Source organism: Sander lucioperca, chromosome 5, assembly GCF_008315115.2.
Source record: "Sander lucioperca isolate FBNREF2018 chromosome 5, SLUC_FBN_1.2, whole genome shotgun sequence".
Classification (NCBI taxonomy): Eukaryota; Metazoa; Chordata; class Actinopteri; order Perciformes; family Percidae; genus Sander; species Sander lucioperca.
In genome coordinates, this window is record NC_050177.1 from 44852416 (window position 1) to 44865445 (window position 13030).

At 40.9% G+C, this 13030-nt stretch overlaps 1 protein-coding gene across 1 annotated transcript in view; it reads left to right on the top strand.

The window, feature by feature from the left end:
- Window positions 1-13030, top strand: part of LOC116038911 (solute carrier family 12 member 9-like) — a 49992-nt gene that overhangs the window by 27045 nt on the left and 9917 nt on the right. Inside the window, exons 7-8 of the mRNA XM_036001131.1 lie at window positions 2982-3139; window positions 9362-9444. Coding sequence (XP_035857024.1) covers window positions 2982-3139; window positions 9362-9444 — 241 coding nt within the window. The remainder of the gene's footprint in view (window positions 1-2981; window positions 3140-9361; window positions 9445-13030) is intronic.

A 13030-nucleotide genomic window follows, 5' to 3' on the forward strand; every position in this document is an offset into this window, starting at 1 on the left:
ACCATATCCGCCCACCCCTGTTTACAATACAAACAGGAAGAGAAGGGCAAACCAAAAAAAAAAAAAAGCAGTAAAAATAAATGCTGTCCTTCTAATCTTGATGGAGAGATTCATTAGAGGGACTAACCTTTGCATTCTACAGAGTCAGAGTATTGACTTCTAGGACCATCATGTCCATATTGCAGAGACACAAATGGTTACATAATGGTGCAATGAGCGTAACAGTGATGTTAGCCATAAGCCAGAGCCATCTCAGTAACTAGCTCTGATCCCACTTTAGCATTTATTGGGCATTTTCTTCAGGATCATTAAACTAGATGATCCTGAATTGTTATGTTACTGGTGATGAGGAGTGACCTCGCCCTCTAAGAGCTGAGATGGCCAGGATCACAGCAGACTAAGCACTGTTGAGATTAAAAGAAGCTTTATGCTGCTGTTAATAATATACCTAAACGCTCCTTGGCGGTGCTTAATTTTTCATCTCATTTGAAAACTCGCAGATAATTAATCCATAATGTCTGACCAAAGCGCTGGTGAATTATCAGAAGCACAAACACATGAAATGATGGATTAAAAGATGAATGCGCATGAATACACAAATGAGGGCATGAATAAAAATGGTAAACAAATGAGCTGAAGGATGGGGCGGGCCGGGAAGAACGAGAACAATCGGCCTAACAATCTCTGCGGGCTCCTTTTAGTCGTTCAGCTTTGTTTCCTCCTCTTCTCTAAACGAACTCCTTTAATCTGTCACCAGCTCCCTCGCGCTTTTGTTCTCCTCTTTATTTGGATGGCAAAGCTCATTTCAGCTGGATGATCCGATCAATAATTACTACACACACACACACACACACACACACACACACACACACACACACACACATACACAGTCCCATATAAGCAATACACCCTTGGCAATGAATACACATTAAGAAACACAAAATTAAAAAAAAAAAAAAATATATATATATATATTTGTTCATTCTATTATGACCCAACACATGAACAACCTTCCTCTCGCTCGCTCTCATGCACACACACACACACACACACACACACACACACACACTATTTGTCATCGCTGTCACCCAGTTTGCTGCGGCTTTGTTTTTGAGAGCCAGTTTGGAAATGTCAAGCTTTTCAAGATTTATTTTGCTCCTGCTGCACGTCAGAGAAATTATTAATCAGCCTATAAGTTTTGACCCACATCATCACTCACCTCACACACACACACACACACACACACACACACAAACACTCATGTTTAGCACCCCTTTTTGTGTACGAAACTCCTTTTCTGTGCAACAAATACAATGAGACTCCTCTCCAATCATGTGCCTGCGTATCAGACCAGTGAACAGTTCTTTGGTGTTATGAATATGTCAGGGAGTCTGATTACAGGAATGGTTCTTAAACTTTTCACTGCAATATACACGCACACACACATGCACAGGCGCACACGCCAAATAAACAAAGTAGTTGGCATTTCCTAATTTTGAGGGTGATGTTAACTTCTCAGCAGAACCTTTGTTTCGTTGATTTGTTGTAATGCAAAAGTGTGTGTGTGTGTGTGTGTGTGTGTGTGTGTGTGTGTGTGTGTGTGTGTGTGTGTGTGTGTGTGTGTGTGTGTGTGTGTGTGTGTGTGTGTGTGTGTGTGTGTGTGTGTGCGCTGCCTCTCAGGCTCCGTATGAAATAATAGTGTTCTCAGATCTTTGGATGGAGTGAACAATACTTAACAAGGGCCATGATAATAAGTATTAAAATCACTGGACCTGAAAGAAAACGTGATGAGACTCTTAATTGAGAGAGAGAGAGAATTGGTACAAGTAGAAATAAATAGAGAGGGGGAGAACTGAGAGAGAAAACTAGAAAAAAAACTTAAATGGGTTTTAAAAACACCATGATGAGAGAGATGGAGGGGATGAGGGAGGGGAAAAGATTGTGTGTGTGTGTGTGTGTGTGTGTGTGTGTGTGAGAGAGAGAGGAAGAGAGAAACACAAAGACAGATTGAGATGGATCAGGAGAGAGAGAGAGAAACACTTTGCACTCTAATTCTCCTCTCTCTAGCTGTGATGTATTGAAAAGAGGTGGGGGGCAGGCTGCAATCATGCACACCCTGCTGTGGTTTTTGTACTCTGATCTCTTTTTCTCCTTGTCTAGTGCAAGGTGTCTCCCACACACACACACCCACACTGGAGTGAGCCCCTTATTCCACGATCTCATCATTAGGCACCCTGGCAGAGTAATCATCACTTCCTCTTCAATCATGTTCTTTTTCAATGGACACGTTTGCCCCTTAGAACAAATGAGTTTGAAATGACACACAACTTTGGACAACTTGATTTTTATTTCCCAATATGAATATAATAAAATTAATAGTTATCTGTTTATGGTTATAGAGATGAGGGGTGTCTACCGATACCGATATCTATACTATTATATACATATATTTAAAATAGCAGTGCTGTATAAGAATAAGAAGAATAAAAAAAAAAAAATCCAAGAAAATGAATGGGTCAATATTCATCTTTAGCCATGGTAGTGGCATGGCTTTCGGGGTTGCAATGTCAGTCTAGTTGGTCGGTCCACCACTTTGGTCCAGACCGAACTATTGGATTGCCAAGACCTTTGGTGCAGACATTCATGTTCTCACTGGATGGATTTTAATTATTTTGAATGATAACTATAAATACAAACACACAGCTTTCAACTGTATCACATGGTCTTTATCAGCAGAGGGAATTTACTCGAATGTACTGGAAATTGATCTGTTGCTTAATTAGTTAAGCTACCTCATCTTTTTCCCATCGTTTATTTATTTCTACTTAAAACTATCAAATGAAACTAAAGATGCCACAGACATAAACTGAAAAAAACAAATGGTTTTCTTTGTACTTGGTTCGTAGTAAATGCCAGAACTAAACTTCAATGCAGTTTTTTTTAAAGTGATCTCTTCAATTGTATTCTCTATATCTTTACAGTGTCCTGCTTCAGAGGGATTACAGCTTCCTAAGAGACATCAACATCTGGAACCCCTTTGTCACCATCGGGGTTTATTCCTCCACTTTCTCCGCTGCCATGAGCAACCTCATCGGAGCCTCACGCATCCTCTACGCCCTGGCCAGGGACGACCTGTTTGGTAGGTAGCACAATATTTTCCTGCTGGGGAGAAATGTCCTCTAAAACTGCTGTTAGAGTTCTTGTTGGGGGATAGAGGCAGACGGGCTTTGGGACTGAGACGAGCAGCACTGATAACATTTCAGTGAACAAAGTAAAATAGACCCTTTTGTATGTTAATTACATAATTGAAAGTTTAAATAACTTTTTCTAAAAAATGGCTTTCTGTTGAATACTTTGAATGGTCTCATTGGACAATATCATTTGAACTCAAAGTCCACTTACTAGCACTTCACGTCATAGCTCAGAAGCTAAAATACTTCAGTAGGATATGCAGCTAGAGAGTGAATAAAGGAGCCACGAAGAAAGCAGTGAATCGGAGAAATAAAAAGTTATTTTCTGATTGTTCATCCTGTCTGTGTGTGTGTGTGTGTGTGTGTGTGTGTGTGTGTGTGTGTGTGTGTGTGTGTGTGTGTGTGTGTGTGTGTGTGTGTGTGTGTGGGTTACACCTGTGAGTCTGTATGTAAGGCAGAGGGATGTGACAAAGTGGCGATATCTAGGAATAAGAACTAGCTGCACAACCTGCACGCTGTTATTGGCTGGGGATTACACACCCATATGGGGCCCAGAGGCTCTTTATTGATGCCCATAAACGTCCCACACACAGAAAAATATGAAGAAAAGAGAAAATACAAGCAGTGTGCACAGTCTCTGCAGAACCAGACAGCCCAAAACACTTCTGGTGGGTCATAAATGATGATTGAGAGGGATTATTTTTGTACCATTACCATGATGTGTCAAATCAAGTGAGTTACAGAGTTACAGTCTTTTTTAGTAAAAACATATTTCCTTGTGTATCCATCCAGCACAGAAACACTGTCTGTGGAAACACAAAGTCAACATTTTCATTTACTTTGTGTGTGTTACTTTTGTGTGTTTGAGTGATTTATTAATTATTTTTCATGACACAGATGTGTCATAAAACTAGGGTTGCAAAGGGCGGACATTTTCCAGTAAATGTCCGGACGCTTTTCATGGAAAGTTAAGCTGGGGAATTTTGGAGATATTCAAATTTGGAAACTTTCATGGGAATAAATGGGAATTTACGAGAATTAACTGGAAATGTTGGGTAATTCATGCAAATCAGGTGCATCTGCTGTGTGTGTGTGTGTGTGTGTGTGTGTGCAGCACGGGCATCGCTGTTCAGAATCCCAAACCACAAAACAATAGATCATTTACCTCAGTAATGTAATCAAAACTTACTTAACTGGATGTAGTCATTGGGCTCAAATGCAGTACTATCTTCAATCTGTCTTCAGTCAGCTTCAATCTGCTGTAGAATGTTGGATTCTAGAATGATCTGTGTAGTGGGTGTGGCCTCAATAGCCCTGGCCTGCAGTAGGCTAAATAGTAGCCCAAACCATTGACCTTTAGCTTAACATATGAAGGTAGCTAGCATGCTGCCTTTGATTTACTATGGTTATGGTTATATGCGTGCTAAGCTGTCTATTGTTTCCAGCCCATCAAGAACAAGTGGGCTATACAATTAACACAAATAGGTTAATAGCAAAAAAGTATGTAGTAGCCTATGCTGATTACTGCGTGCGTGCATGTCATTGACGAATATAGGGAGAACATTCAACTGAAGTTGCATTACAGTAAATCAGGTTGTTTTAACCAAGATTATCCTGCAAGATGGGGTTTTTTCAACTACATTTAAGTTCCCTGATATAGACTAACAGTATTATAACAAGCTATATTAAAAATATCCAGTTTATTCCCATTAATTCCCGTTTTTTCCCGTTAATTCCCATGGAAAATTTCCAACTTTGAAAATTCTCAGAATTTTGCACCCTCCATAAAACATAGATATTATACTATATGTAAAAAAAAAAAAAAGTGATTAAAAAAAATACCACTTACATTAAACTTACAACAGTTGGCACAGTACGTTGAGTTCTAAATAGGTACAAATTTCTCTAACTTCCTGAATTCTAAATATCACCAGCAAGTTTAGATTAAAATAAGACTCAATGGGGCTTATCATGATAATATATTCACTTCACGTTAAACAAAAATACATTTTCAGACACTCTTTTTATATACTTTTTTGGTGGTTTTAATGCTTTTATCGAATCTATCAATCTATCTTTTTCCATTCTATTTTCATTTTCTTTTTTTTAATTCTTCACACAGCTACTCCCGCCACTTTTTACTGTGGCCAACCAAGTACACTATGGGCCCTATCTTGCACCCAGCACAATTGACTTCGTACACCGACGCATGTATCATTCCTATTTTACACCCGACGCACAGCGGACTTTTCCCTCCACAGACTCCCGTCAGTAAATTAGGGAATGAACTTGCGCTCCTGGGGGCGGTTCAGCAATCAGAGGAGGCGTGTTCCGACGCAAACGTTCCCTTGTGCTATTTTGCAGTTTCAGAAAACAATTCTGCCACAGACCAGGAAAAACCTAGTCTAAAGTCAGTGGCGTGTTATTCAGATGCTATTTTAAGGGTGCATGCTTGGCCGTAATGTAGAGTGTGCGCACCGCGCATACACTTTGCTTCTTTCATTTCACGGACCCAGCAGTTCCCATTTTTGCAAACCATACATAAATACAAGGAAAAATATGACCTTGTTTTACACAACATGTCCATGAATCATAGATGTGTTGATGACATTAAGGAGATGTGATGTTGAACTGCATGTGCCGATGCCACTTAACCCAAATGCCCAGGAGCTGCATGGGAGAGGAGAGACAGAAGAGCTGCATCGTCTATAGTGGTAATCTCGGTCTAATGTTAGACTACATTGCAAAAATATCACCATGCATTCATAACCTCGTGATTCAGTGAGAGTGAGCCCAAAACATCGGAAAGTATGTTTTTTGTGACATTTCTTTATTTACATTTTGTCAAAAAGAAAAATCAATAGCAAACGTCGGTCTCCTCGGCTGTGAACCGCTCCTGGCGTGCACCCATGGTTGTATTAAGAGCGTGTGCCTAGAAAATCCTCCATTATAATAGCAATCTGCCATGGAACAAGCGCGCCTGCTTTTAAAGGGAATGTGAGATAACGCTCTGATTGGTTTATTGCACGTTACGCCCAAACCACACCTATGAGTAATGTAGCTACTTCAGACCAACCCATTTTAGATTTGCTTCGGGCGCAAGAGTCATTTATCCCACCGGCATAATAGCAACGGCGCCCGTGAGATCTGCCCACAAAGCTACTTGCGTTTCAGATCGTTAAAATAGGGCCCTCTGATTGTCTTAGAGGAGAGACTGTCCTAAGGTGCAGGGACCTTATCCCTTTCTGTTTGATGCATAACTTTCAGACTACAAAGACATGCAAAAGACAGAGCTTTTGGAGAGAGATTACAAGGGCAGTGTGATGGAGCCATGAGAAGGCTATGATAGCAGGATTTTGGCCCCATCCTTAAGAGTAGCCATTATTAAACCGGTATAAACACATTTGCCTTCAGACATGGTTTGATGACATGTTAATATGAACTATTTCATTTCAGGAATACTGAACCCTTACGTATGTATTGTATGTGTGGTGTATTTTAAGAAACTAATTAAGCAATGAGCAACATAACTTAATGTCCCTGAAAGGTTTAACACACAAACACCTTGAGTCGGCATGTTAGCCATGAAGTTATTCCCATAGTCATTCCTATATCAAGCGATTCCCATCTCTCTCTGCTTCTCCGTGTGAATCCATGCTGCCTGCTGCTTTGTCATTATTAATGACTGTGAGCAACTTCCTTATCCCGTCCTCTGCTTCTTTGTTAAGTCTATTGCAAATTGATTTGGCCTGTTTCTGTGTGTGTGTGTGTGTGTGTGTGTGTGTGTGTGTGTGTGTGTGTGTGTGTGTGTGCGCGCACGCGCGTGTGTGCGCATGTGTGTGTGCGTGCGTGTGTCAGGGAAGGTAAATGGCTGTATTTGTTCGAGTTCCTCTGTGGAGTGATCAGACGGAGCAAAGGCAGGTGGCTCTAGTTCAGCTGTCTGTTCAGCCAAAGGGTTAACTTAGATTAATCTCTTTAATTAAGAGTCAATGACTGTGGAACCATAAATGTGTAATGTTCTTGTAGAAGGGATGAAATGTTTAGTATGACCACACTGTGTGTGTGTGTGTGTGTGTGTGTGTGTGTGTGTGTGTGTGTGTGTGTGTGTGTGCTGTTCTTGTTGTTGTCATTCATGCATGCTACTCACAGTGCAACCTTGCCACTGTCCTATGCAAACAGAGTGACACACACACACACACACACACACACACACTCACACACATGACATCACACACATCTTCCATTTCTTTCTTCTCTATAACTCCCTAATCTCTTACTCCTTTGACTTGGTTCTGCATTCCTCCAACACTCAGTCTGCTATACTACTCTCAGCCACATTTGACTTTAAAGTCTCACTGATTTAATTCCCATCCTTCATCAGCTGTGAAATTTTAGTTTTAAATTCTGATTCCCCCTCCACCAACCGTCACCTCTCTCCTCCCCACCCCCCGTCCTGTCTGTCTTTCATTCTTGCTGTGAACCTCTACTGTAAAGATCTGCCACAGGATTCATTACAAATTTCATTGTCACGAGGCTGTATGTATTTGAGTTGTCTTCCAATAAACCAAACAGCCCTGTAAGGTATGAAATAAAGTTAAGTGCCAGCTTAGTTTGTCTCCCTCGATGTCTCGCCCGCCCACTCGCTTTCCCTCTCTCTCGCCCTCTCTTGTCTTGAATAGAAGTGCAGTTAATTACATAAATTTTGTTTAAATGTCAGTAACAGAAGAAATTGCCAGCCCTAGTCCAAATGTGATCTGATTTGTAAACTGAAACAGGGTCATTGCCGCTCTGAGGTTTGATGTTCCAGAATCTGTATCTGTTGCTATAGGAAACCTCATGAATTATAAAAGGAACAGGAACACACTCCATTTGTTTGTTGTTTCAGTTACCATTTTGTTTCAATTTTCGCTACAACTTTAAGCATTTAATGTTATTTTTAGTTCCTGTTTCTTACTGTAGGTCATGTCTTCGAAGCAGGGTTTGTACAAAGTTTGGAAAATAATTAATTCATTTTAACCGTTATGTTTTCAAGGTTAGGATTAGCACTGGAATTTGAATATACTTGATTTGACTTGACTTGATATAATGCTTGATTTTCAACATAATCTGATGTTTCATCTACACAATCACTCATGTACCAAAAGTCTCCTGGCGTCTCACACCAGACGGACCAGACCGGAGCTGGGATTGACTGACATGCGCGCCGAAATTAAAAGGGGGCGTTTTTCCATTCTGTTCCACAGGGTCATGAGGGCAACCATCTGTGTTTTTCACGCAGTGCAAGAGTGCGCTCTTACATGTATTTGAAATGACATCACATTGCGTTGGATCAAAAGTTGAGCCAGGTTCAACTCTTTTACTGGAGCCGTCTGTGTAGCATTGTTGAAATGATTGAGGGGGCTGGGTTCTTTCACACAGTGCTAAACACGGCCTTAGCATTTCTTTATATTATGTCTTTGTACATGTCTTATTTACCCGGCGGGATGGGATATCCAGTCACAAGTAGGAGCGATCAAAATCTCCATAGGAGTTGGCAGGAGACAGATGTCACATCTGCAGGAGCAGGCATTCATTGTTATAAATCCTGCAGGACTGGGCTGGTATGGGATTGAAAAACTGTTCCGTGCAGACCTCTACCACACTGTAGTCTTTCAATATTTTGTTCCTTATTTTATATTCTATTTAGTGTAAATTGCTAAGAAAATGTGTTCTGGCTGCAATCTTTGCATGCCAAGTAAAGACATCAATATCTCATGGAGACTTGTGGTAGGTAGAGTGTCAAAAATCATCAGGAATAGCAGTGAGGAGGAGGTGTCAATAGGAGAGCTCAAGGTAAACTTGAGTATTAACAAGTGAACAGGCATCATGCGAGTGACATCTGGTATTTAATTTACTTAACGCCCACAGTGTGTCAAAACTTGTGTACCATTGTTCAGTGTTGGGAATACAGTAAATGCCTGCTGACATTTGATAGAGAATGTTGCATAAGAAAGTGTCCATTAAACCCAAGGTTGGTAGTTCATTACGTTCTTTCTTTGATTAAACCTTTCAGTACATGAATTTATCCCGGGTTTCTCTGATGTGGGTTTTAAAGGTCAATGGTGATATTGTTAAATGGAAGTTGCTGCTACAGAAAATATTTCATGCAAGATTTATTTTCATCCCTGCAGGTAAGGTGCTATCTCCGGCTAAGAAGACATCCCACAGTGGTAACCCCTGGGCCTCGGTGCTCCTCTCCTGGTTCCTTGTGCAGGTTCGTGGAGATAAACAAACGCAGAATTATGGAGTCAAGACATTTTATACTTGATAAACTGGCAGTAATCATCAAAAAGGAAATCCCAGGAAATCTGCCACTTTAGGCCTCAAGTCTCAAAAGATGTATGACATATTATTAAATAAAAGTTATTTAATTTCGATCTGATGTGATTACATTCTCCTGGTCAGCATCAGGCAGAGATGGTTGGATTTTAGCAATATTGAATATGTCTTTGTACTTGGCTATCAAAGTTCAGATTTGAATCAAAATGACTCCCAGATTTCTGGCGTTAATGTCACTTTAGTTTTAATTCACAAACATTTAGTGTAGATACAAGGCTATGTTTGTCACAAACAAAGTTAGAGCTAAAAGGTGTTCCGTGGTCAAATATGTACTGTATCTACTTGGGAGGGTTAGGGTTAATGGAAAAAATCAGTGGTGGCTGAAAAACTGTGGAAGGGAATGCAAAAATGATTACATAAACCGACAGGGAGCACCTGGGTAGCTCACTTGGTAGAGCACACGCCCATATAGAGAGGTTTACTCCTCGACGCCACTGGTTTGACTCCGGCCTGCGGCCCTTTGCTGCATGTCATTACCCCTCTCTCTCCCCTTTCATGTCTTCAGCTGTCCTATAAAAATAAAGGCCTAAACATGAACCGACAGGGAGAAATCAGGCCAGTAATACAGTAGTATTAGAACAGCTGAATGGAACAAACTCGCTTTTTTTACAGACCAAAGAAGGCAAAAAGAAAAAATCCTGTAGTGTTTTTTCTTTTCTATTGTGTATTCTATATGAAGGAAATAAGTCAAGTTAGACTGAGGTGAATATATTGGAGGGGGGGAGGAGGGTGAGGATAGAGAGACAAAAAGGAGGTGGACGATCTTAGAGCAAATAGGCCTGACAATCCCATCATTATCAGAGGTGAGTGTTGAAGCCTGAATGGCTTGTCATTATTTGCACGCTCTCTCTCTCTCTCTCTCTCTCTCTCTCTCTCTCTCTGTCTCTCTCTCTCATTCTCTCTCTCTCTCTTTCGCGCTCGTTCTATCTCTCTCTCTCTCTGTCCCTCTCCCGTCCTCTTCTCTTCATCCCTCGCCACTCTCAAGAAGTGGAGGAGGAGCAATTAGATGGAAATCGTTAGCTGCGCCACCGCTGCCATCAGAGATCATTGACTCTCGTCCTCTTTCACTCTGCCTCTTCCTCCGCCATTTGAATGATTCACTGATGACAAAAGTCTGATTGTAATCTCACCTCACACACTGCTAGATTGAAAAGGAAGCAGCAGCAGCAGGAGGAGGAGGGGGAAGGCACTAAGCAAGGCTTTCTTTTATTGGACTTTACAGTAAAGGGAAAATAGACGGAATGCAAGAACAAGGGAAGAAGACAAACTAAAAGAGTAAAGAGGATAGGTAAACTGCAGCCTGGCACATTAATGCAATGGAAAAGATGGACATTGCATGTGATGACATTGAAATTGTACATATGCTGGTCAGTTTTTTTCAGTCCCTTCAAGAATCTTGTGATAACAAGAATAATGCAAATGCAAATTCAAATCCCTGGAAACCTTGTGCAAAATTACTCCGGCTGTAACAATGCTTTCAAATGCCTATCACAGCAGTTTCCCCACACAAAATCAATCCAATTCAAAATCACTATTTTGAGCCAAAGTCAAGTAAAAATCAAGCCTCAATCTCTGCAAATAAAGTTCCTGAGTGATTCTACTTCAGCTCCTTCCTAATTTCTGAGCTCCTTACCCTACAGGGGTGAGCCCAGCAACCCACTGAAGAAAACTCATTTCTGCCATTTGTAACTCTGATTTCATTCTTCCTGTCATTACCTTAAGCTCATGACTATAGGTGAGGGAGGAGAAACTTAGATCGACTGGTAAATTTGGGAGCTCTTCACCACAACTGTGTAGTTCAGCATCCGCATCACTGCTGACGCAGCACCTATCCACCAGTTGATCTCACTCATGAACATGAACATGTGGATGGACCCCAAGACACTTGAACTCCTTCACTTGGTGCAGTGACTCACAAACACCCAAAGGGAGCAATCCACTGTTTTCTGGCAGAGTACCATGGCCTTAGATTTTGAGGTGCTGACTCTCACCCCCACTGCTTCACACGCTGGAAACTGCTCTTAAGATCACAGTCTGATAAATCAAGCAAACCACTTAAAGCGCTGCAGTGATTTGCAGAGAAGGGGATGCAGTGTTGGGCATGAAAGTTTAGTCTTAACGTGTGACTAAATGTCCATGGAGGACATCATCATTGGATTGTCTGGTATCCCTCTGTTGTGTGTTCGATATTGCATGTTAAGAAGAAACTAGGTGACTTTATAGACTCAATTCAGGGAACCGAAGCAACTTTCCGGCTAGATAACTGCACAGACTGGCAGTTACTAGATGCCCATGTTCAGAGCAATCTGTAGGCTGGATATTTACTGCCACCGGAACTTATCACACATCATGATTAGCAGTAATTTCTCTAAACAGTGATAACTTTGGGTTTTTGACTTGTAAAATCTGCCACAAATTCTGTCATTTTTGATCATGCACAATGAGGGCACACTTGTTCTTGATTACTTCTTGATTAAACTATAAGAGAAAATATGTATCTACTGTAACTAATAGCTTCATTAGCTATTCTCTATCTGCATCTGGACCCAAATGCGCACATACACAAGCACTGTCCAATTGTGACCTGTAACTCAGAGACATCTCTGAAAATGTATGGCAATTTATGCATACTGCTTCCCAGTAAAAACAGTCTTTCATATCTTCACACAAAAACATATCCAGGAGAGATTTAGCGCGTGTGCACGCACACACACGTGCGTGGTGACAGCATTTGTCCATGCTGGCCCGTGTCTGAGTTAATGGCTAATTAATGCTCTGGTAGAGACGGCTCCTAGGGGAGCGCTGGAGAGACACCCACTGACTTTGACTGCCAGAGGTCAGAGATGCTCTCTTACCCGCTTTCTCTTTTTCACTCGTCTTTCTTTCTCCCCTCTCTCTTCTTTCCATCTCATCTTTTCCACTCTTCTTCTTTTGCTATCATATCTCCCACCATTCGTCATTTTCTCTTTCTTTCTGATCGCCTGTCAATAATGGGACATCATTAATCTCAATTCCCCATCATTACCTTCTTTCCTCTCTTCTCATCTTCGGTTTACTTCTGCTTCATGGTCACAGAGTTAGTGATCAGAGTTGCTTCTTTCCTACCTAAATATTAGGGGTGCACGATTCAGAAAATGTCATGATTCAATTCAACATCGATTTTTAGGCTCAAGATTCGATTCAAAATCGATTTTCGATTTCAAAAACCATTCTCGATTAAAAAAACGATTCACATGTATGTAAATGTATGTATGTAAATGTACTTACTTTTCCCATGTGATTGCAGTATACATACAATAAAAAAATGAAAAAAAAGAAATTTTGATCTTGTCGAAATCGATTTTGAATCGGTAGAGCTTGAATCGCGATACAATTGTGAATCGATTTTTTTGCACACCCCTACTAAATACCAATGATATGCCCTTGAGCTCAAGAAAAATAAACTCCAGCGTAGTTTCTCA